This window comes from Capsicum annuum, chromosome 7, assembly GCF_002878395.1.
Source record: "Capsicum annuum cultivar UCD-10X-F1 chromosome 7, UCD10Xv1.1, whole genome shotgun sequence".
Lineage (NCBI taxonomy): Eukaryota > Viridiplantae > Streptophyta > Magnoliopsida > Solanales > Solanaceae > Capsicum > Capsicum annuum.
In genome coordinates, this window is record NC_061117.1 from 223,529,130 (window position 1) to 223,554,360 (window position 25,231).

At 37.1% G+C, this 25,231-nt stretch overlaps 2 protein-coding genes across 4 annotated transcripts; one reads left to right on the forward strand and one right to left on the reverse strand.

The window, feature by feature from the left end:
• Positions 1-247: 247 nt before the first annotated feature.
• Positions 248-11,659, reverse strand: LOC107856367. Of its 3 annotated transcripts, none has more exons than XM_047393310.1 (11): positions 11,254-11,659; positions 9,482-9,603; positions 9,232-9,392; positions 8,025-8,097; positions 7,889-7,919; positions 7,087-7,376; positions 6,621-6,869; positions 5,878-5,979; positions 5,593-5,643; positions 5,334-5,421; positions 248-769 (listed from the first exon to the last, which is right to left on the reverse strand). In XM_047393310.1, exons 1-11 carry the CDS (start codon positions 11,417-11,419, stop codon positions 603-605), a joined length of 1,500 nt encoding a protein of 499 aa, XP_047249266.1. In that variant the 5' UTR covers positions 11,420-11,659; the 3' UTR covers positions 248-602. The 3 variants fall into 3 exon arrangements, with proteins under 3 accessions (XP_047249266.1, XP_016556875.1, XP_047249267.1); XM_016701389.2 differs by having other exon boundaries at positions 248-798; positions 11,254-11,634; XM_047393311.1 differs by having other exon boundaries at positions 9,482-9,689; positions 11,254-11,393.
• Positions 11,660-12,637: 978 nt separating this feature from the next.
• Positions 12,638-24,231, forward strand: LOC107856354 (DEAD-box ATP-dependent RNA helicase 32). The gene is made up of 8 exons (XM_016701364.2): positions 12,638-13,246; positions 20,470-20,745; positions 21,294-21,617; positions 21,854-22,045; positions 22,180-22,335; positions 22,450-22,865; positions 23,175-23,338; positions 23,646-24,231. Exons 1-8 carry the CDS (start codon positions 12,872-12,874, stop codon positions 23,984-23,986), a joined length of 2,244 nt encoding a protein of 747 aa, XP_016556850.1. The 5' UTR covers positions 12,638-12,871; the 3' UTR covers positions 23,987-24,231.
• The last annotated feature ends 1,000 nt before the right edge of the window (positions 24,232-25,231 follow it).

Below are 25,231 nucleotides of genomic sequence, written 5' to 3' on the forward strand. Positions count from 1 at the left end.
AGAGGTGGCCATTTGATATTGTAAATTCTAGTTTTGAACTAGTACGATTTGCTGCACTTGACTCAAGGGCCTTCTACCTCCACACGGTGGGGGTAACATTTACGTAAACTCTACCCTCTTCAAACCCCACCTATGAAATTACATGTGCATGAATGTTCAGTTTTAACAACCAAACCCATGTCAGGTTTTGATAGCCAAAATACATGGGAAAATGCGCTAGAATAATGATCAAAATTGAGCACAAAACTATCACAACTCTACTAATTTCAATTCTAATTTAACATTTGACATTGAAGTCTGAATGTATCATACAAAAAGTGGGACTTTTCGACGTCCAAAAATTCGTTTTTCAACAGTTCAAAACTGGAAAATCTATCTCCTTTGGATATCACAACCAAAACAAGAACCGCCCGAGTGAACTCTTCCTCTACCTCCAAACAAAACAACTTCAATATACAATTTTAACGCGCTCTAACAAAGAATAACCTGCTCAATACTATAAGATCGAAAACTTTTAACAAAGAATCACCTTGCCAGAGATTGAGAAGAAATGAAAAAAATGAATCTCAATTGCCAGCATCATTTCACCTACAAAAGTATATTCACGCGAACTTGATAGGCAGAAAACCATCAGATTCTGGGACTTGCATCGGCCGCATAACAGGAAAAGACGGCTGTGTAATAGGAATGCTTGGCATAGTGAATGGTTGTAGCCCTGTTATAACTGGGGAGGTCACATATAGCTGAAGTGCTTGAGGTGTTGTACTTACTGCAGCAACGATGGAGTCGGTTATTGTGCTAGTAAAATACAAACAACTTATCACAATAATGTAAATAAATATGGACTCAATTATTATGCCAGTAAAATATAGGCAACTTTATCACAGTCATGTAATACGTCCAATGTCCGAACAGTACAACATATTAGAGAGCTATGCGTATAACAATTCAGAATATCTACACATCACATCATCATTCAGGTGAAAAGGATTAATGCAGTAAGTTGTAGTTAGCCACAAATTGTTATGCATCATTTGGTTGAAATTGCAAGCCAATGACAAACAGGTCACAAATTCATGCTCAACGAACATAGATAGTCAAACAAAAAGGAACTGCTAAGGTATCAACGACTGCTAGAACTTTCCACAAGCTCTATCTCTGCTACTATCAGCAGTGCAGTGGATACAACTTTTGGGCATCTACCTTGACAGAGATAAAACATTTAAAAGTCTTCATCCTTGTATCCCAATGTGCAAGCTTGAATTTTTTATATAAGTGATTTGCTACGGCTACTAGCAGCAATTGCATTTGGCAGTTCTTATACTAAACAGACTGTAGAGCGTTATGCATTCCGACCCCCAAATATAAGTATCTGAAGCTATTAGCAGCTATTGGATTTAAATCAATACTTAATAGACATCTGGACCACTCCTAAGTTCTCGTTATCTATACTATCTTAAAAGTGGGAAGTCATTAAACTAAAAGTTAAAATTACTAAAGCATCCTTTTATTACTACCTTAAAAGTTGACAGCCCTCAAACTAAAAGTTAAACTACCCGGACTTGATGAGCCCTTAAGACCCCTATATCAAAGATAAATAACTATAGGATGGGTTTACATGGCTTGGGGACGTTTTTAGGATTAGAAAAGAGCCCTGCGCCGCGAAATGGGCACCCCGCGGCAGCCCCGCGCAGCGAATGACACCACGATGGGCTACTGCCTTGCCATCGCGGTTTCGTCGATAGTTCTCTGTTTTTATTATATTTTTTGGACATTAGAGTTTTTCACACCCTTAAGTTGTTCCCAATCCTTTATGTACGTGTATAGGGCATTGAAAACGACTTTACATCTTAGAAACCTCTCTATCATTGTTCAAATAGCAAAAGAGGAGAAAACCACCTAGGGTTTAATAATTCTAAGCTTCAAGGGCCAATTTACACTACGTTCTCTCCATTACAAGGTATGTAGAACTATCCCAACTCTCATGGGCATAAGTATGATGTTTTATTAAGCTTTAGAGCGTATATGTATATGTACGATATGGGTTTTGAAATTATTTGCAGAGAATACATTATAAACCCCATTTTATGATGAAATTTAGTATTTACTATGGGACTTTTCGATAAACTTGAGGTGTATTCATGTGTATTTACGTTATGATTTTTGAGAATTGATTTAAGATCTTGATTTGTGAAATTTCCTCTCTCATGATGAAATCTACTTGCCTTAATATGTTATGGGTTGTTCAAATGCATGATTAAAGGCTTGAGTTAAATGATTTTCTATTAATGGTGAATTGACATGGTTTTATGTTCCAAGAGAGGGTTTTGTATTATGTTCTAAATGCTCTTTTGTAATTAAACGGAGGATTTCATGTGATTTATGCAAGAGATGGCCACCATATGATAAAGTCTTGAAAAGAGAGTTTTTGCATTAGTTTCCATAGGATATTTGAAATAAGAACTCTCATTTGATGTTTAACTCTTTTGGTGGTCATTAACATGTTCTGAAAAAGGGACTAAATATGACATGACATGAAATGACTTACAAGTCTAGGTATGAAGATACCTTTTATGGAATGCCCTTAACATGAATGAAATGAATGTTCTCAAGCATGAAGCATGTTTTAAAAAGACTAAAATTGGGCTTAAAGAGAGCTAACTGGTTACCCGAAGAAGGCATGAGTTCAGATAACTCATTGCTGGAAATCGTGTTTTGCCGACGCGGGATTTATGATATATTATCCAGCAAGGGGGATAATATGTTATGTCCGCAAGGGGGCATACCTTCACATGGAACTCCAATCCTTGCGGCAAACTCGGATTAGGGGATTGACCGACCAGTAAATGACGGATTCCATATAGCCCGTGGGATTGTAGAAATGTAGGGTGTACTATTTAACTCAGAATTAAATCAAAGATAGAGTCCATGTTTTACGAGGGTGATTGCAGCTTTCTAAGTATGCCCATGTATTTTGATCTTTATTATGTTAAATTGCTTTCCCAATGCTCTTGATTATTTTATATGAATTATATGTTATTTTTGGATTTTCTGCATACCAATACATTCCAAGTATTGACCGTCCTCGAGCGGCTACATTGTCTCATAATGTAGGTTCCGAGGTACAATCCCGCGGTCCACCGCATCAGTAGACTTCCTCCAGAGTTCAGAGTTGATGAGCCTCCCTTGTTTCGAAAGACATCTATCCAAATGTATGTTTCCTTTAGTTTCATGGTCCAGCTGGGGCCTTGGCCCAATTTAGACAGACTAGTATTCAGTAAAGGTTTCGTAGACGGGATGGAGTTTTCTGTTTTCAGTACAACTTTATATATTAAATTTGATTACGAGACTATCCCACGTTTCAGTTTATTCTTCCGCTACATTTATAAATTATGCGTATGGTATTATGATAAGGGGTCTCTCGAGCCCTTGTGGTTTGGGATGTCCGTCGCAGCCAGGGCTTCGGCTCGGGTTGTAACATCACCCTTTTATTAACTCAATTAAATACCATATTTAATTAACTTTACGAAAACCTAACGCCCATGGAAAGCCACCGGTTCAGTCATATGCATGTTTCTAACATTGCTACTATTTAGTTTCTTCTCTATTCATTGCTTTCTTTGATTCAAAATCTTGGTAGATACTACTTCCTTTTCTATCTTGCTTTTCATGAGAACTTTAAAGTGAATTACATCTATTGCAAAAGTTTTACCCAAGTGGAGAATCAAAATAGATTTGTATAGTGAATCACACATCTACTAGCAAATACCAAAAGAAAGTCATCACATCATATTTTTAAATTCGGCATTATTGACTAGGTGCTATCATAAAGCTATGTATCGACAAAGTACTAAAATCATAAGATTTTAATTGCCATCTCAAAGTGATCAAGTTTGTTTGTTTTCCTTCATGACTAGGTAAGTACCATGCTTTTTTTGTCGGCCAAACGATTATACTCCCTCCGTCTCATATTACATGGTATGTTTGTCTTTTGCACAACTCTTAACGAGAAATTAATAAGGAGTACAAATTGACTAACATGACTATTAAATTCACATAAAATATTGTCATTACCTATTGAAGTTAATTACTTCCATTAAATTACTAAGAATAAAATTGAAAAAGGGTATTCAATTATCTCTTGATTCTTTAAACATGCCAACTATTTTGAGACAAATATTTTTTGACAACCATGCCAAGTAATATGAGACGAAGGAAGTATGTAACTTCACATATTTTATAAAGTATGAATCAATTCTAATTTAGTAAAACTAATCAAAAAGGTGGAACTACCCAAATTCTTGTAGTGTTACTCCTGCATCTCCGATGGAATGAAATGCTACTTTTTTTTTTATGAGAAAGAAATGAAATGCTATTTTTAAAAACATTTCTATTCTATTTGAGGTGATGGTGAAGAACTATTCATGAAGTGTATTAGATTCTAATCATTTTGTGAGTTATGTTTCTTGCATTGATAAGGTAAACAATTAATGTCTTGACAAGGTGCTTAAAAAGATAGATGACCAACATAGTAACAGACTTACCTGTTCTTAATTTGTTGTCGTCCTTACTAAGAATAAATATTCCTTAATAATTGTCATTTCACAAAACCAAAGCATAATTATTTTTTTTTGGCCACTTTTACCCTTAGTCATAAATATGACGAGATATAATAAAGTGCAAAAAAGGGAAGTATTAATAGAGAAGAGTAAATAATAAGGGTGATTTAGTTAATTTAGCATGTAGCTTACGTTTTTCTTAAAGGGAGACGAGTGCGAACAAAAATGGTGACAACTATTTAAGAACGAAGGGAGTAATATTCTATTGTAATTGCACTTGTTGAAGATCATATTTGAAACACTTTACTTATAAAATTTCAACATTTAGATTTAACAACTCATTACTCATGTGCTTGTATATTTACTTTGCTTCAGCCTCCAAAAATGAAATAAGGAAGACAATTAAATTGATGCAACTTTGTGTTGGTTTGTTACCAAATTTTTGTATGTACTTTTTCTTTCAAATGGTTTATGCATAGAAAATACCACAATTCTAGAAGTTCAAGAAATTAAACTTGGTGATGGTTGTCATAGCTGAGTAGTACATACAGTTATTTACCTTTTCCGGAGTTAAAATGCTTGAAATGAAAGGAGAGAAAAACAAATAGATGTTTTTTCATCTATGCACATGCTTGTATCTCATAAAATCAAATTAAGTAAAAAGATCACATGTACATTTATCTTTGTAGGTACAAAAGATATATATTCAATCATCTTGACCTCGACAAATAGCCCTTATACTTGGCATACCTTAAATGTGCCATGAACACATACCTTGATGCTTAGGAGGATGGATCTGATGTGGAATTAATGGAGGACGTGAAGATACTTGAGAGAACCCCACTGCACTCTGAACGATGTCCTTTTGACAAGATAACAGAGAGAAGAATCAGAAAATTGCAACACAAAAAATACTCAGAAAATCAGATAAGAGGAAAGTAACTAAGGGCAGTCCAAGGAAATAGAAAAGAAAATATCTACTCAGTCAGAAAATTTGTCCGCGAAAAAAAGCTATACAAAGTATTCGCCTTACATGAGAAAGAGGATGCATATAAACAAGCGGTCCCAATCGTCCAACCATAGCCTGAGAAAATAAAGAATTTTAGAAGTGGCATTAACGTCTACAACCGTCATACAAGCACAAAAAGAATAACAGGATGGCATGCTACTGTCCTGAGGACGTCATTTGTGTTATAGGGCCACAGTCCTTGACATGACAAGCCTCAGTGACTCTACAACTATGGCGGCAGAGCTTTCTTTCCAGTCTAATAAAATAAATAGCTTCACAAAGACAAAATGGCATGGTAATTTCCCTTACATTTTGAGAATTTGGATGCACATAACCATTTGCAGCCTGAAGATGGTGATACTGACTGGCATACCTAGCTGGCTGAGTCCTGCTTCCCATGTATCCAATTGTCTACATATTGACAAAGAAAGGCTTCAGAAAACTATGCATCAGCGTCAAAAGTCAAAACAGTAATAACTGATACTGTTTAAGTATGACGTAGAATAATGGAGGCGATTGGTTTAACTTGTCTGATGTAAAGCTGTAGCAACTAATTTGAAACGGCATCTGGTAAATGTCATTGCTGACTAAGAAAGCAGTGCCTTTTTTGGGTAAACTGCATATTATAATATCAAGAAGTAGAATCCCAATTATTTTCTTCTACCTTCAACTATTTCTCTTCAAACAACAGAAAGATATATCATACCACATGTTTTATGGGAAACCATTTAATTAACTGTACTTACATTGACATATATATATCAATTAACTTTCCTAATGTATATCGGTGACATAATTAGATTAAATGATGCACAGCTGCATAATAGTCTCCATTACAAACCAACAGGCTTGTCTTCAAAGACCATTCCGCAGAAGTGTGCTGTGGTTATGTTAGTAAGATACAAATTCTTATGGTTAATACGGTTGGTTGGTTCAGGTCCGAAGGAATGGTGGTCAATCAACTGAAACAATATTTTAATCAGTAATTAAATCCAAGTTATAACTCTAGAGCTGCATTTTCAAAGTAAGATCAAGTAATTATGATCACATACCGGTTGAGCATACTGTACATCCAAATCACCATTTACAACTGCCAAATTATTATACGGGACAAACTTGATGGGCACAGATGGACGAGGAGAAAACGGGATGATTTCAACTTCAGGCTCTACTGTAGCAACAGGTACTACAAGACATGAATCTGGCATGTAAGTTATTGTTGGGATCACAGGAGGTGTAACAGTTCTATGCTGCAAAGCAGATGGAGAAAATATCTTTGCCCCAGGGTTGAGCTTAGACTCCTAGAGAGAAGGAAAATCAACAGTCATAAATCACCATAAAAGATGAATAATATAGGAGTAACAAGGAGAAGAATTTCCAAAATCTCAGCGTACCGCAATAATTTTGGCATCACCATAAACCTACTGAAAATATTAGCTTATATAACCTTGAATACATGGAACAACTAAGAATTTTTATCATGCACCTACAACAATGGACCCCACTATGTTCCTTTACCTTTGTACTAGCATTCTGAATTGAACCACATGAAGGCACCAAATCAGCTGGATCTGATGATGAGCTGACGCATGAGACTGAGGTAGTTGGAGCACCAGAGGAAGTAGAGCCCAAACAAGGATTCTTGCCTGGAGTCTGCTGCTCATGACTGTGCCGCTCATTATCCCGACCATTAAGTTTGGTTGAGGAAAGGGGAGGACTACCACTAGATATGCCATTTGATGACAACTCCGAGTTTGTTTTGAAGTTAACATTCTCAATGGCATTTGCTCGAGTTACAGAAACATCCACTGCAAGTGAAAAATTTGTAATACCATTCATGAGTGACATTCTTTTGGTTTATGATAGATATATACAATACAGAAAGAACTTAAAGATCTCACTATCTACCAGCAATCATCAATTGTGTTAAGAGTTCTATTGCAGAAGAAATAGCATATTTCAGTAACGAATTTCCTTCACCATTAAGTCTTGAAACCATTCTTAGCATGGACGAAGTCACAAAAATTGATTCAATTCTTTTTTTCTTTTCTTTCTTTTAAGTGATATGTGGGGCCAGCAGTGCTTTTACACTTTCCTGGTTTCCCCTTAGGTGATTTGTGTCCTTCCATATGGACAACCCTCTCTTGACCATTGATTCAATTTTTTTATAGCAATTTTTAATTGATTATACAGAATGATAAATGATTCATCACGAAACTCGGTCAACAAGAGACACTGCCTAATCTGTTCTCCAACCACCAAGAGGTCCACAAGAATTGATATGATATAGTGAGAACTGAAGGATTAAATAAATACTCACGATTTGAGCTTGAGCCTTGAACTTCAAAGATCTACAAAATGAAAGAAACATAAATAAGTGCTCATTAACTAATAGCAAATAGATCACATCTTTTTATCTCTCATTTGATGTTCAGCCAATGTTAGGATTAACATACAGTTCTCTCCTTTAGAGACTCATGGCTCTCTCTGCAGTTACTTTGCTTATTGATTAAGCCATCTTGCGCATATCTGTCATAGTTGACATGAATGGAAATAAGTTAGTGCCTAGTCGATAAATATAGGAGAAAAATTAAGGTTACAAGAAGCAAGACAATAATCTCATGAGGGAAAGGGCAGGAACCCAGCAGGTATCAGATATTGGGGCGACCTTTCCCTAATTTACTGTCCATCAGATAGCAAAACTGCAAACATCAGCTATCCATTGTGTTGATTCAGCAGTACTAAAATAATAAGATGGTTAAGGTAATTTATGCTAGAAAACTTCACTTTTGACTTTCACCAAATTTTACCAAAGAAATCATATCCCTCTTTAAAAGGAGTAAGATGATACCTGCTAGTATTTTTGGGTGTGTATGGGCAGAAAGGAACAGCAAATGTTTTGAAGGTTTATCAACTCCGAATCACTCTCTCAAGGCTAGAGTCTTTTGTATCTATATACTTGGCATACCCTTTCACCCATAGATTCTCCTCAGTACTTTTTGAACTTTGGTAGCGGCCTGTGCTAATTTAGTCTTTTTTATAATTGAGATAACGAAGTTTTGTTATCTTCCAAACTTCTGTAGTATTCTGCATCTTCTTGACGCCAGCAATGAAATTTCTTATTACTTCATCACCCCCTCAACCTCCCACCCCCACCCTTCTTGATGGAGACCATGGTTACTGTGTGTGGATGATGCCTACACTAAGATGCAACTTAAATAAGGTGAACTGCCTTAATTGCAGTTCGCTGAAGTGTTTAAGTACAGAGCTTACTTATCACTTTATTAGGTATCTTCCTATCACATTGCACTTCTCCCAAAACACCCTCTATATAGCCATCCCAAAACTAGTGATAGAACAAACAAATACATTTGGGTGAACAAGCTTTCTAACTTCACTTATCAGCCTATATATGAACAAAAAGATTATTAACCAAAACTGACTAAGAAATTACTTTACCATTATTAGTTATCCGCTCTATAGATATTCATCAGATTGGTTTCAATATATATATTTTTTTTCTTTCAATAATTTAATGGCAGAATCTGAAGAACAAGCCAAAGTAATGTCTGCCGGAGCAATATGTAACTTTTCCATGCAAAAGCTGACAGATCAAGAGGCACTTCTAACAATGAATATGTAATGAGTCTAGCCAGCACAAACCTTTCTTTACTAGCTTTATCTCCGTCCATGGTAGACAACTTGGACTTTGTTGCTTTCATATCCTTCGTCTTGCATTCGGGATAAGTGATATTGCTACAAACGGTACCTATATTATCTCCATTGAAATGTCCTGGAATATTATCAGCAGATACCACAACCCCCTGCAAAGTACAAGTATAAGCAGAGAAAAAAGGACCAACCATAGAGGAAACAAATAGGCATTGCAGAATTGGAATGTCCAAAAGCATACCTTTGCGACAACTTGGACAAGATCTTCGGACAGAATTACGAGTGTTTCTATCAAACCTCCATGTGCAACATTCGACTCTCGACTACCCTTCTTAGTCATCTTTGCCCTCTTCAAAACAATAGCTAATCCAAGAATCGAAAAGAGAGAGATGACAATAAGGATTCTTGTAAGTCCCGTACTTGGTAAGCTAAACACTTGACCCATGGTACTGTAAATACCGCAATCAGCAAATCAAATCAACTAACCCTCAGAGGTCGTTTGGTAGGATATATTAGAGAATCTAATTACATATACTAGACATGGTATTATTTAATCTTTTGTTTGGTAGGATTTTCAGCCTATGTATAACTAATACAGTTATACACCTTATTCAGTATTACAAGGTGCAATAGCAAATACATAGCAAACCATGAATTAGTAATACAAGGGCTATTACTACATGGATAAGCATGGTTAAAGTTAAAGACAATGGACAAGAAATATTCCAGCGCAACTAATCCCAACATTACTAGTACAGCCTATTCAGCATTGCACACTTACCCAAGAGAGTGGTCTAGTGGTCAATGAGGTAGTTGAAAACAACGAGGACTCAAATTCAAATTCTAAAGGAGAACGAAACACTAGGTAATTTCTTCTCATCTGTCCTAGCCTTGGTGGACAGAGTTACCTATTTCTTCTCATCTGTCCTAGCGTTGGTGGACAGAGTTACCTGGTACTTTTCGCTAGTGGAAGGTGACAAGTATCCCGAGGAATTAGTTGATGTGCGTGCAAGCTAGCCAGGACACTACGAGTATCAAAAAAATTGCACCCTGGTCAGCACTATTCTTATACACTCTACCAAACAACACTTTAATCCCAAATTATTGAAATCAGCTATATGAACCCTATGTAATCATTCCCCACTATTCCTCTCTATGAAAGCCACAAAAAGTACAAAATCAAAGACTAGAATATCCTCACATTCTCTTCATTTGCAGTGCAAATACTTAAAATAAGATATGGAAAAAGGTCTACAAAGTCATGGAAACATCCAAATGGGATACCGAAACTGATCTAGTCCAAACAAAAAAAACCTTAACAACAACTACCCAGAATAAGGCTAACACCACAATAGACACCACCAGGCCTAAACTCGTTGAAAAGCAAGACAACACTCCATTACCTACTAACCTTCTACGCCCTCCACATCCTCCCATTTAAGGTCATTGTCCTCTGTAAGCTGAAGTTGCGACATGTCTCGTCTAATCACCTCTCCCAATACTTTAACTTCCAATGGAATATTCTCACATTCTTCATTCGAAATGAAAATACACAAAATAACAAATTTACAAGACATACAACCGAGATTGATTTCCACTAAGGAGGCTCAAAATACGACGAAGTAAACACACAAAGAAGCCAAAAAGGATTCAACATCTACTACACATACATTATAACAAAAAGTACAATTTCAACCATGTATAAACAGTCTAATTTTATGCGAAATCCTAGCTCCGCCACCCAACAGGATCATACAACCAAGATTGATTTCCACTAAGGAGGCTCAAAATACGACAAAGTAAACACACAAAGAAGCAAAAGGAATTCAACATCTACTGCACATACATTATAACAAAAAGTACAATTTCAACCATGTTTAATTTACGCGGAATCCTAGCTCCACCACCCAACAGGATCCAGATCGGATGCCAAAACTAATCTACTCCAATCCAGAAACCAATATAATCACATTACAAATCAATAAATCTCAAAAGGTTCTTCATAAAACTCACCATAATCATCATCATCATCAACAGAAGCAGTATGAAAAATACCGGAATAAACAGCACCATCTTTGATATAAACATCAACAGGTAAACCAATAATACACATAGTAGTGAATAACAAAGCATCGCTAAGTGTAGCACCGCCATCTTCCGCCGTAAATTTGTAACCCATAGCTCACTTTTTTCGCACTTTTTCAACTCTACAATAATAATTACTGATATATTTCAGTGTATATTTGATTTGTATATTGTGTATATTATTCAAATTGTATAGAAATCTGAAGAAAAAAAGATTGATTTATTTTTTTTATTACTGATATTTATTGCAAAATGGGAAATTGAATCGAACGTATAAAAAGGAGCACGAAGAAGTACCCTCGCAACAAAAAGGAAAGCGTGTAAGCTGTCTATTTGTTTTGCTTATATGCCCTTGTTGTTTGGGTTATTTCTATTATTGGGTTTTTGATTTCTGCCCTTGCCAAATATAGAGCAGCAACCTCGATTACCTTCTCGTTAATGTTTTTCATAACGTGCGTGCAACCTAAAGATGTAACATATATTTAAGAACAAAGGGAATGACATATTTCGTGTAATGACACAAGTGGAGTTTGAAAAGATGAGAGCTTGTTTGGATGATTGTTACCTATTGGATTGTCCTGTTAGTCGACGTATAATACTGTATTATTTTATGTTGTTCGAGTATAGTATTCTTTTATAGCAATACTTTTCTGTTGCTAGTTATTGTTCTTCTTACGTCCACTAGTTATTTTACAAACTATTTATGTCTTAAATTAAAGAACAACGAAATAATTTAACTATATCATTGATAAAATCTGAATACATTCCACCTTCTCCACATCCTACTTATGTAGCAACATGAATGTGTTATTGTTTTGCTGTGAACTATTCTCTTCATTTAAAAATAGTTGACTCTTATTATCTCGACACTCTTCTTAATAAAATATTTACTAAAAAATTAATTTATCAAACTAACCTTATTAGTTGTGCTTTGAAAATATAAATTTAAGTACTATATTTTTTATATAGTCATTTAGTGATAGGGATAATATTAAAACAATATAATAAACTTCTATTGATTTCATAAATGAGATAATTAAATTGAAACAAATAAGGGGTTATTTGGCTGGGAAATTAGTTATCCTACAATTAACTATTCGAGATTAGCTATCTCACACTCATTACTCAAGAAGAAATAAAAATAACATTATAATTTCAAGCTAACTAATCTCGAGATGAATTATTCCATATATTTTATTCCAACCAAATATAGAATAAATTCATCCTAAAATTAGTCATTCCTTATTCCGCTTGCCAAACGACCCCTAACAAGACAACTAAAAACAAAGTGACCCGTTTAATAAAGTGACCCGTTTGACCCACCCATCTAACACATCTAATGGGCCAAAATACGAACCTTAAATCTCCTTAAAACCCTCCGCCGCCGTCATCACCAGCTCAGCCTTAAATCCCGCCGTCCGTTCCCATTTCCCTTCCCGGCGACACCAATTCCGTCAACAGAACTCTAATAATCTCTTCAATTAACCTCAATTAACCCCTAATTGTCAATTAGCTCAGCTAAATCCAAAACCCTAATTGCAAAATTATGAGAAATCACGAGTCAAAATCCCGGAAAGTGAAAATACAGAACCGGTTATCGGAAGTTAACGAAATTGAGCTACTAGAAGCATGGATAGAGTCGGTCAAACCCGAATCTGGGTCAAACCCGTTATCATTTGACCCGTTAACGAACAAAGCTCCGGTTGGACGTTTACCGGATGGTTCATTTTCTAGGTATGCTGGTTGTGATAGGTTTAGTCAGTTGCCGGTTTCGAAGAAAACTAAGGATGGGTTAACTCAGTGTAAGTATAAAACTATGACTGACATTCAAAGGGCTTCTTTGCCGCATTCTCTTTCTGGGAGGGATATTCTTGGAGCCGCAAAAACTGGGTCAGGGAAGACGTTGGCTTTTGTTATTCCGGTACGTTTGCAATATGGATATGTAGTTTATTTTACTGAGTTAATAGTCAAAAAAAAAATTAAAGTATTGATTTTTTCGAGTTTTACAGCTGAGTTATCATGAGTGCGAGTTTAATATATGAAGTATAACCAACTAATTATCCATAGTTCACGTAGGAAAAGGGAACAATTGATAGTTGGAGTTGTATTTTGATAAATAGTTGGTGATAGTTTAGTATGGAATGTTAAAACTACAAACCCAACAAATAATGGTGAGTGGTAGTTGATATAATAATAAAATAAGTGTGTGGTTATATGTTTGTTCAATAATAAAATAAGTGTGTGGTTATATGTTTGTTCAATAATAAATTATGTGGTGTAAATATATGGTACACTTAGCAAATTTGTGTCCATATAATTGTGTAGTCATTTGCTTATAAATAGGCTTTAAGTTCATTGTGTAAGATGCACCAAGCAATACAAGCTTATCTATTGCTTACTTCTCTTCTTTCTCTATAAGCATCTTTTCTTGTTTATTTTCTTGAGGTCTCGGTTTAGTAATTTTCTCTAGTGTCGGTGTTCGATCCTGAGGTGTCTGTTGTTCTACAATTGGTATCAGAGCTTGGTTGGAGGAGTGATAATTTTTCCTTGTCCCGTGATTGCAGCATTGTCTGATCTTCACAGGAAGGAAATGTTTCCACTCGTTCACTAACCTCTGTACGAGACACTATTAATACATAGTGTTCGTCACTCTAGTGGAGTTTGTTCGAAGGTTCCTAGCTTGGTCGGTGCTTGTCCGTGTGAAGTATTGTTCGTGTTCAGCCTTGATAGTATTTCGACGGCACGATGACAGACCTACATGTTGTCGGCGGAATGGAGAAGCTGAACAACAACAATTACAACACATGGTCAACTTGCATAATGTCGTATGTGCAAGGGCAAGACCTATGGGAGGTTGTCAACGGAACTGAAGTAACACGGCCAGAAGCAGAGGATGCAAACGGCACGTTGAGAAAATGGAAAATAAAAGCAGGGAAAGCAGTGTTTGCATTGAAAACAACTGTCGAGAAGGATTTGCTATAGAAAATCCAAGATGCAAAGACCCCAAATGAAGCTTGGGATACGTTCGCCAAGCTGTTTTCGAAGAAGAACGACTCTAAGCTCCAACTTCTTGAAAGCGAGTTATTGTCGGTGACTCAGGGAAATATGACTATTGCACAATATTTCCACAAAGTACAGTCACTGTGTCAAGAGATTTCCGAACTGGATCCAGAGGCTCGTATTAATGAGACTAGGATGAAACGAATTATCATCCATGGTCTGAAGCCAGAATACAGAAACTTTGTCGCTGCAGTATAGGGATGGCAAAATCAACCATTACTTGTAGATTTCGAGAATTTGTTAGCTGGTCAAGAAGCCTTAGCTAAACAAATGGGAGGAGTCTCACTAAAGAATGATGAAGAGGCACTCTACGCCAATAAAGGCAAGCGGAATTTCAAGCAGCGAAAGAATGATGGATCCAAGAAAAATGATGACGAATCAAAGGGTCATCAAGGCGAAGGAAGCACTCGTGAAGGGGGAGGATCGAAGAAATATGAAAACAAGAAAAGATTTGAAGGGAAGTGTTACAAATGTGGGAAAAAGGGCCACATGGCAAAGACCTGTCGTTCGAAGGAAAAATCTGTGGAAGGTAATGTCGTTACCTCCAACAATGAAGAAGAATGGGATGCAGAGGCATCCTTTGCTGCTGAAGAGGAGGAGTTAGCCCTTACAGTAACAACATCTAGTAAAATTGATTATGAAAATGACTGGATCGTTGACTCAGGTTGCTCGAACCATATGACGGGTGATAAAGATAAGTTGAAAAACTTATCAAAATACAAGGGAAGTCATGTGGTGGTGATAGCAAACAACTCTTAGTTACCAATTGCTCATGTTGGTAATACAGTGGTGTCTCCTCATAGCAACAGTATCGAAGTGGCACTTCAAAATGTCTACCATGTTCCGGGGATGAAGAAAAATCTTCTTTCCGTGTCACAGTTAACATATTCAGGCCATTTGGTTCTATTTGGTCCACAAGATGTGAAGGTATATTGTGACTGTGAGATTTCCAAGGAGCCAGTGATGAAGGGACGAAGATTAGAGTCGGTCTATGTGATGTCAGCAGAAACGGCATACGTAGAGAAGACAAGAAGGAACGAGACGGCAGACTTGTGGCACATGCGGCTAAGTCAAGCTAGATGTGATGATGAGGAAGTTGATGCTAAAAGGACTTCCTAAACTTGAGGTGAAAACAGACACAGTTTGTGCAGGCTGTCAATATGGGAAGGCTCATCAATTCCCGTATGAAGAGTCCAAATTTAAAGCAAAGGAACCATTAGAGTTAATCCACTCTGATGTGTTTGGACCTGTTAAACAAGCCTCCATTGGTGGGATGAAGTACATGGTAACCTATTGATGATTTTTCCAGATATGTGTGGGTTTATTTTATGAAGGAAAAATCGAAGACTGTCAAAATTCAAAGAATTTAAAAAGGTTTCAAAAGCAGAGGTCAACAAAGGCATTAGATGTCTACGCATCGATAATGGGGGAGAATATACTTCAGATGAGTTTTATGACTTTCTTCAGGAGCGTCGAATACGCCATCAGTTCACATGTGCGAACACTCCACAACAAAATGGTGTTGCGGAAAGGAAGAATAGGCACCTGACAGAAATATGTCGAAGTATGCTTCATGCAAGGAACGTACCGGGACGTTTTTGGGCGGAAGCGATGAGAACTGCGGCTTATGTAATCAATAGGCTTCCTTAACAAAAGTTACATTTCCTTTCACCCTTTGAAAAGCTATGGAACATGAAGCCTACAGTTAGCTATTTTCGAGTTTTCGAATGTGTATGCTATGTATTTGTGCCTAATCACTTACGTAGCAAAATGGATAAGAGAGCTATAAGGTGTATCTTTGTTGGCTATGATAGTCAAAGAAAAGGGTGGAGATGTTGTGATCCTGTATTTGATGAAACTTCTTCATGGTGGTCATCAGATAAGGAGACATTGCCAGACTCAGATATTCTGAAGGATGAATTACAGATTTCACAAATGCAGATGAGTCTAGGTGAAACTGATGTCGTTAATGATAGTGGAGATGTCGAAGAAGGTGCAACTCAGAATCCATGGCAAATCGGTGTATACCATCATCCAAACGAAGATGGTGAGCCTTGTGAAGTGGAAGCACCAACTCCACTTAGAAGATCAACAAGAGTTCCGAAGCCGAATCCAAAATATGCTAATGCTGCTATATTGGATGAGGTCGATTCAAAAGAGCCGGAGACATTTGAAGAAGCATCTCAAAAGCCAGAATGGACCAAAGCAATGAAAGAGGAGATTGCTGCTCTTGAACAAAATCAGACTTGGGATCTTGTTCCAAAGTCAAGAGATGTGAAGCCTATCTCGTGCAAGTGGATTTACAAGATAAAGCGTCGTACAGATGGATCGATTGGGAGGCATAAGGCTCGACTGGTAGCTCGAGGATTCTCTCAACAATATGGGCTAGATTATGATGAAACGTTTAGCCCGGTGGCGAAGCTCACAACCGTGCGTGTCCTACTGGCTCTAGTAGCTAGTAAAGATTGGAACCTGTGGCAGATGGATGTGAAGAACGCGTTCCTGCATGGAGAGTTAGATCGGGAGATTTACATGGATCAGCCGATGGGTTTTTGGAGTCAAGACCATCCTGAATATGTTTGTAAGCTTCGGAAGGCGCTTTATGGGTTGAAACAAGCACCGAGATCTTGGTATGGTAAGATTGCTGAATTTCTTACGCATAGTGGTTACTCGGTGGCACCTGCAGATCCTAGTTTGTTTGTCAAAGTAAATGGAGGAAAACTAGCTATAGTACTAGTATATGTCAATGATTTGATCATCACGGGAGATTGTGAAGATGAAATTCTTCGAACAAAGAAGAATTTATCGGTTCGATTCCAGATGAAAGAAGGGTCAACTCAAGCATTTCCTCGACTTAGAGGTTGATCGTACCGAAGAAGGAATTTTTCTGCACCAGCAAAAGTATTTCAAAGATTTGTTGAAAAATTTTGGAATGACTAACTACAAGCCGATTTCAACTCCAATTGAGCAGAATGTCAAAATGTGTGCTCATGAAGGGAAGGACTTGGAAGATGCTACTATGTATCGACAATTGGTTGGAAGTTTGATCTACTTAACACTTACGAGACCCGATAGTTCATTTGCAGTTGGGGTGATGAGTCGATACATGCAAAATCCGAAGAAGCCTCACTTGGAAGCAGTTCGAAGGATTTTGAGATATGTCAAGGGTATGCTTGGCTATGGCATCATGTACAAGAAAGGTGGAGATTGCAAATTAGCTGCCTACTCTGATGCTGACTATGCTGGTGATCATGATACCCGACGTTCAACAGCAGGGTATGTGTTTATGCTTGGATCTGGAGCAATTTCTTGGTGTAGCAAAAGGCAACCAACTGTCTCGTTGTCAACAACAGAAGCAGAGTACCGAGCAGCGGCGATGGCAGCTCAGGAAAGTACTTGGCTTACCCAACTTTTGAAGGATTTGCATCAACCACTGGAGTATGCAATTCCTTTGTATTGCGATAACCAATCGGCAATACGTTTAGCGGTGAATCCGGTGTTCCACGCAAGGACCAAACACGTGGAAGTGCATTACCATTTTCTCCGTGAAAAGGTTCTTAAAGAAGAAATACACATGGTGCAGGTCAAAACAGAAGATCAAGTTGCAGACCTGTTCACAAAAGGCTTGAACGGCAACAAGCTCGATGGCTTCTCTTATCAACTAGGAATGAAGACTAAGATGGAAGTTGGGTTTAAGGGGGAGTGTTAAAACTACAAACCCAACAAATAATGGTGAGTGGTAGTTGAGATAATAATAAAATAAGTGTGTGGTTATATGTTTGTTCAATAATAAAATAAGTGTGTGGTTATATGTTTGTTCAATAATAGATTATGTGGTGTAAATATATGGTAACTTAGCAAATTTGTGTCCATATAATTGTGTAGTCATTTGCCTATAAATAGGCTTTAAGTTCATTGTGTAAGATGCACCAAGCAATACAAGCTTATCTATTGCTTACTTCTCTTCTTTCTCTATAAGCATCTTTTCTTGTTTATTTTCTTGAGGTCTCGGTTTAGTAATTTTCTCTAGTGTCGGTGTTCGATCCTGAGGTGTCCGTTGTTCTACATGGAACTCAAAAATCGAAAATTGGGATACCTTAGATTACCATTTTTCAGGTAGGAAGAGGGAGTAATTGATATTTGAGGTCTGTTTAGTTAGATAGTTGGTGATAGTTTAGTATGGAACTCGATAATCGAAAATCGAAAATTGGGATACCTTAGATTACCATCTTTCAGGTAGGAAGAGGGAGTAATTGATATTTGAGGTCTGTTTAGATAGATAGTTGGTGATAGTTTAGTATGGAACTCGAAAATCGAAAATTGGGACACCTTAGATCTATGTTGCTCGGACTCGGCTGTTTTGCCGCCGAACCCGTCTCGACACGAGACTGAGGCGAGGACGGGGACGGGTGCTTCCGCCGTCTCCGATTCGGTCAACCGATTTTGGAGACGTTGACCAAACTAAAGAAGAAATTTGAGGGGAAACAACGAATAATTAACAGGCAACTTAACTGAAAAAATCCCTATCAATGACCACCGTAACAGAGACGACGTTTCTCCCACCTCAGTCGTCGTCGGACACAGTGATGTTTTTGTGTTTTTTTTTGGTTAAAGTGACGGTCTTTATTTGTTTGTATTGTTAATAACATATATTAACACGTGTATATTAACAGATATATGTTTTAATAAAAAGTAAAAACTAAAAAACGTGATTACTTTGACAGCACTGTGTTGATCAGTGTACTCTTACTTTGACAGCATTAGTTTAAATTCTTAATTATACTTATTTTTATTTTTTGGTAAATATCTTCATAACTCTATATTTATAATATTTAATTTTTTTATCCAAATCCCCGCACCCGTATCCACACTCGGATTCGCATCCTCGAATCTTAAAATTTATATTTTGACGAATCCGACTCTCGGATCCACAACCGTCTCGAATACCCGCACCCGAGTCCGAGCAACTTAGCCTTAGATTACAATCTTTCAGGTAGGAAGAGGGAGTAATTGATATTTGAGGTCTGTTTAGATAGATAGATGGTGATAGTTTAGTATGGTACTCGAAATAAAAAATTGGGTTACCATAGATTACCACCTTTCAGGTAGGAAAAGGAAAAGGGAATAATTGATGTTTGAGGTCTGGATTAATAGATAGTTGGTGATAGTTCTGTATGAAACTCGAAAATTGGGATACCTCAGGTGTGTATTTGACCCTTCACATTTTTTTGGTACTTTAGTCATTTAGTCAAATATTTAGATTTTGTTCTTATCAGTCAACTTAGGTAGTGCATTAGACATAAATGGGTAGCTAACTAGCTATGCTAGTTATTGGATTGTATTCATTCGAAACAGGGCAAAACAGGAGTGATGGTATGCTAAGTTGATGTTTCTTTTTTTCTCAAATTGTGTAATGAGCTCAAAAAAATTATCATTATCCTCTTTTATGCTCTGTGTGCTTCACTAAACCAATCTGAAGTATTCTTGCTTACTGCTATTTTATATCCGCTTCACATTGAGCTTGTTAAGCTGCTATAAGTATTAACCTTGAGCTCCTAAAAATGGATACGGTGATGCTTACTTGGCTTACATACGAGAGAATCGAGAGCAAATGAAACATTTTACCATAGAATCTTTGATGCTATTAGCTGAGCTCCCTCCTGAAACTGTTAATGATTCCTTCTTGCAAAGTTAAAAATGATTTTAACTTTTTACCATGTTTCTTTGTGATTGTAGTGCAGACATTCAGTTTGGATTTGGTATAAACGTTGCCTTTACATTGTATGAGCTCTCTGTAAGATGGCTCTTATTCATGTGAAATCATCCCCTTGTTTTTTCTTGACAAAAGAATGTAGATTTTCAATCTCTTATCCCCTTGTTTTTTCTTGACAAAAGAATGTAGATTTTCAATCTCTTAGGTGGTTGCTGCTTCGATGTTCAATTTGTTAATTGAAATGTTGCTACGGTGGTTCCATCGTTATATTTTGGTGCTTTGGTGCTTGAATCCCTTAGTTCTTTAGTGGTGTGATTTCTGTTTCTTACCATTTTTGTAAATTCAGCCACTTAATTAGATTTTATGTCTAGGTGCTAGAGAAATTGTATAAAGCTCGATGGGGACCAGAGGACGGTGTTGGATGCATCATAATGTCTCCCACAAGAGAGTTAGCTGGTCAACTTTTTGAAGTGCTTAAATCTGTTGGGAAACATCATGGTTTTAGTGCTGGCCTTCTGATTGGTGGCCGCAAAGATGTTGACGCTGAGAAAGAGCATGTTAATGCTTTGAACATCTTGGTCTGCACCCCTGGCCGCCTTCTTCAGCATATGGATGAGACACCAAATTTTGATTGTTCACAACTTCAGGTCCAGTTAACAACTCTTTGCCCTCCTCCCCTCCTAAGGCTCTTTTACTATGTCTCGTCCTTGATAAGAGGCAGGGAGTACATACTCTGCATCATCAGGAATTGTTTTGTGTTTTCTCTTATTTCATTAATGTTAGTATAGAAACTGTAGACTGCCTGGGCTTTGGTGTTTGGTGCTATTTGGACTATCCTTCATTGTTGTTTCAATGTATTTCTGCGTTTCTTAGTATCATGCATCATGAACTCTTTTGGTACTTGTTTTTTGTTTCATGCCTTGTCCGCCCAGACATTTGAAAATTTTGGATCCTCTTTAAAGAGCATGACCCAGATACTTAGAAAATCGTGAAGTGTGCATGTATTTATTATGTAGAAGTACCATGTAAAAAGATGTTTCTGAAATTGCAAATTGTATGTTCCATATTGCTTTGCATCCTGTTCTTCACTGTCTTTTGTGAAAACACTTTTGTACCTGTCTTCCTCCTATGCGTTAGAATTTTTTGTGTCTATGTAGTTGTTGACTTGGGTGCACTTTTCCTGGCCAGGGAACAGGTTTTAGTTCTTGATGAAGCAGATCGTATTCTTGATGTGGGTTTCAAGAAGGAATTAAATGCAATCATTTCACAATTGCCTAAACATAGGCAGACCTTATTGTTTTCAGCAACCCAGACGAAGTCTGTTCAAGATCTGGCAAGGCTCAGTCTGAAAGACCCTGAATATTTGGGTGTACATGAGGAGTCTGATACTGCGACTCCCAATCGCTTACAACAAACAGCAATGCTTGTTCCTCTTGATAAGAAACTAGACATGTTGTGGAGTTTTATAAAGGCACATCTTAACTCAAGGATATTGGTTTTCCTATCAAGCTGCAAGCAGGTATATGGACTTTCTTCTTGGGATATCCTAAAATTGAGAATTTTCAATGAACATAATGAGTTTGGTATCTAACGTCGTAAAGCACTAGTGACCTCGTTATATCACTTGTTTTTGAAAAAGAAAATTTTCTATCTGCTATATCGAATCGTGTTTCAGAGTATTGACGGTTCAACTTTTGCTCTATTTTTCTGGTGATGCTTCCTAACTTTCATTTTTTACCGTTCCCGATTCAACAGGTAAAATTTGTTTTCGAAACTTTCAAAAAACTCCGTCCTGGGATTCCCCTCAAATGTCTTCATGGAAGGATGAAGCAAGATAGAAGGATGGGAATTTACTCACAATTTTGTGAACAACGTTCTGTTCTGTTCTCTACTGATGTTGCTTCGAGGGGGCTTGATTTTAATAAGGCGGTTGATTGGGTTGTCCAGGTTAGTTCTTAATGTTTTTTAGAGCCGAAAGCCTGCTTTAATATTAGTGATCTTTCATCCGTTTAAAGGATGTGGATGCTATTGTAAAGAAAGAAGAACGTTTGACATGTATATGATGCAAACTCACCTTTCAGGTGGACTGTCCTGAAGATTGTGCTGCTTACATACACAGAGTTGGCCGCACTGCTCGTTACCTTTCAGGTGGAAGATCTGTTTTATTCGTGATGCCATCCGAAATGAAAATGCTTGAAAAGTTGGAAGAGAAAAAGATTCCCCTTCGAGTTATCAAGGTAGGATTTCATCTACTTTTGTTTAACAACTGATGTGGAGGACATAAAATTATAATTTATCCACTGTCACACTGCATCTTGTTGTTTTGTTGGCTGATTATCAGTGTGAAACAGGCAAATGAAAAGAAGATACAGTCCGTCTCGGATCTACTTGCTTCTTTATTGGTCAAGTACCCTGAACTACAGCATCTGGCTCAAAGGGCTTTTGTGACATATTTGAAGTCCATACACAAACAGAAAGATAAAGAGATTTTTGATGTTACAAAACTTCCTATTGATGAATTCTCTGCTTCATTGGGTCTTCCTATGACCCCAAAAATCCGATTTCTGAAACAGAAACTTAAAGGGAAGACAGTGTCTGAAGCATTATCTCTCATACCAGAGGACACGGGCAACGAGAATTTGTTGGAACTTCCAATTAAGAAGCCAGCTAGAGCTAAATCAGATGTAGAGGAAGTGGAGGAAGATCTCCTCCTAGCTAAGGAGGCACAAGAAGCTGGAGAAAATATTGACAGCAAAGGACATGATATGTATGTCGATCACTTTTCTGATTTGTCCATTAGATGTCTTGAGCTTTTTTCTTATAAGCGAGGAGCCAATAGCTAGCAGAGTGGATTGTTGGTAATCTTACTTGCACTGCATGGTGCAAATGCAATTTTAGAAAGTTTTTCATCAATCATTGATCTGCTGACCTTAAATATATGTTGATATGATGTTGCATCTACATTATACTCTTCTTTTCAATTCTCCTTGTATTTCTCTTAGCTGCTTCTGGTTTTATAATGTCTATAATCTTCATTGTTACTGAATTTGCTTCCATTGTTTGGATTGTTTTGTAGGCTGGCCACTAGAGTTATGAAGAAAAAGAAACTAAAGATCAATGTCCACAGACCAGTAGGGACAAGGGTTGTGTTTGATGAGGAAGGGAACACGTTACCTCCTCTTGCAAGATTAGCAGCCACAAGCAGTGGTGCTGACTCTGTTCAGCTTAACAAAGAAAAAGGTACTACTGATATATCCAGGTGTCTTAAAAGCTTTCGTTCCAGTATCCGAGGAAAACATTAGAACTCTTTCTGCAGTTCTTAATTCTAACACGTTTGAGTTTGCAGTTCGAGTCTGTCTAGCCATTTCCTGCATATTCTGCTTACTGTGCAGCAAAATTTGGTTATGCGACCTTAGTTCTGTGTTCAGGCGTGAAGTGGTTATTTATTTTGCTGATGTTAAGTCGTTAGATGTGCATCAATGCATTTCAATGATCAATCGCATCTGTTGCGTTCTCACACTTTGTTCTATTCTTGTCGATGATGCAGTAAATCAGAGGTACGCTGAATTGAGAAAGGACTTGAAGGTGGCCGATAAGGAAGACAAGGATTTGGACCGCAAACGTCGCAAAGGAAAACGAATCAAGGAGAAGATGAAGTATAAGAGAGGGAGAGAAGAGCAGGAGGAGGAAGATGAAGAACTCTCCAGTTCAGACGCGGAAAACCCCGGAGATAGAGTCGACAAGAAATCAAAGATTTATTTCGACAGCGACGACGAAGATGGTGACAGGAAAGGGGACATTGCTAAAGAAGGTATTGCTGCTGATGCAATATCTTTAGCAGAGCAAGAGGAACTGGCTTTGAAGTTGCTAAATTCCATGCATTCTTAAATGGAACAACATTTTTGGTAGCTGTAGTTAATATTGTTCTCAGCATCAATGCTGTTATAGTAGTACCTTGAATAGGTAGAAATTATTGTGCCACTTACAAAGCAAACATGAAAATGATTATCTTATATGCAGTTGCTTTCATGCACAATTTTAGGGAAATGTAAGTTTTTGTGCTTGAAAAGATTAATACTCGAGTATACTTCTGTGGTTTTTCAATGTTACAAAACTTTATGGTTTATTGACAACTTTATGTAGCATTTGAACTGCTGCCTATTCAAAGTGAACATCAGAACATAGGGTGAAGTGTTCTTACTGGACATTTTTATAGATTCAAAATTTAAAGTTTTGTTTTTGAGCGACTACTAGGTAGTTAAGTCAAATCACATAAAATGTATCTATTAGGCAGTTAAGTTAACCTCAATTAGAATATGCATTATAAGAACATTTTATCATGTGTTTAGACGCGCAACTGAATTAAGCCTTAGTTCAAGTGTCTACATGAAATTCATTGACAAATCTAAGAAATTGTCGAGTTAAGTTCCAAAATGATCCTGAAATGGTCTGATCTTGATATTTTGTTTTCCCATCAACAAAAATAGCCTCCATATAAGGAATGATCTTAATTTTTTTTGCCGCTTAACAAAATTTGTCCATAAGGTGGACGTTCTAACTCTTTTGCATGAAGCAGACATTCAGGACTTTCAAGACAATGAACCTACACAACTGGCCAAAAGTTATACCTTATAGGCAAAAAGTTAGAAATTAGGTATGTTGCCCGACAAACATAAATTCTAATGTTTGCCTATAACTATAAGACAGACGATCAAGACATTTTAAGACATTGAATCAGCTGAATTGACCAAACAAGTAATGACTTAGGATTGTTGCCATCAAACATAAATTCTAACTTTTACCGATGTTCAAGATGTTTCAAAACAGTAAACTTGTTCAAATGACCACAAGTTATATCTTGTAGGCACATGTCAAAACTTATTTAGTAGGTACAAAAATTCAACATCACACATTTGGGAAACAAAAATTTAAGAATCCGTTTTGCCACAGATATCCCAAGTAAGATTTGATTGACGAAAAGTGTTTGGCTATATAATTTGTCATTCTTTGACAAACAAATTTCCAAATACTTAAAAAAATCGAACACTTTGATGGACACTGGGCCTAAAAATTTCACCTTGAATGGTCCATAAAGGTTGGGCCAACAAAGGCCCCAATACCCATCCTCTTATA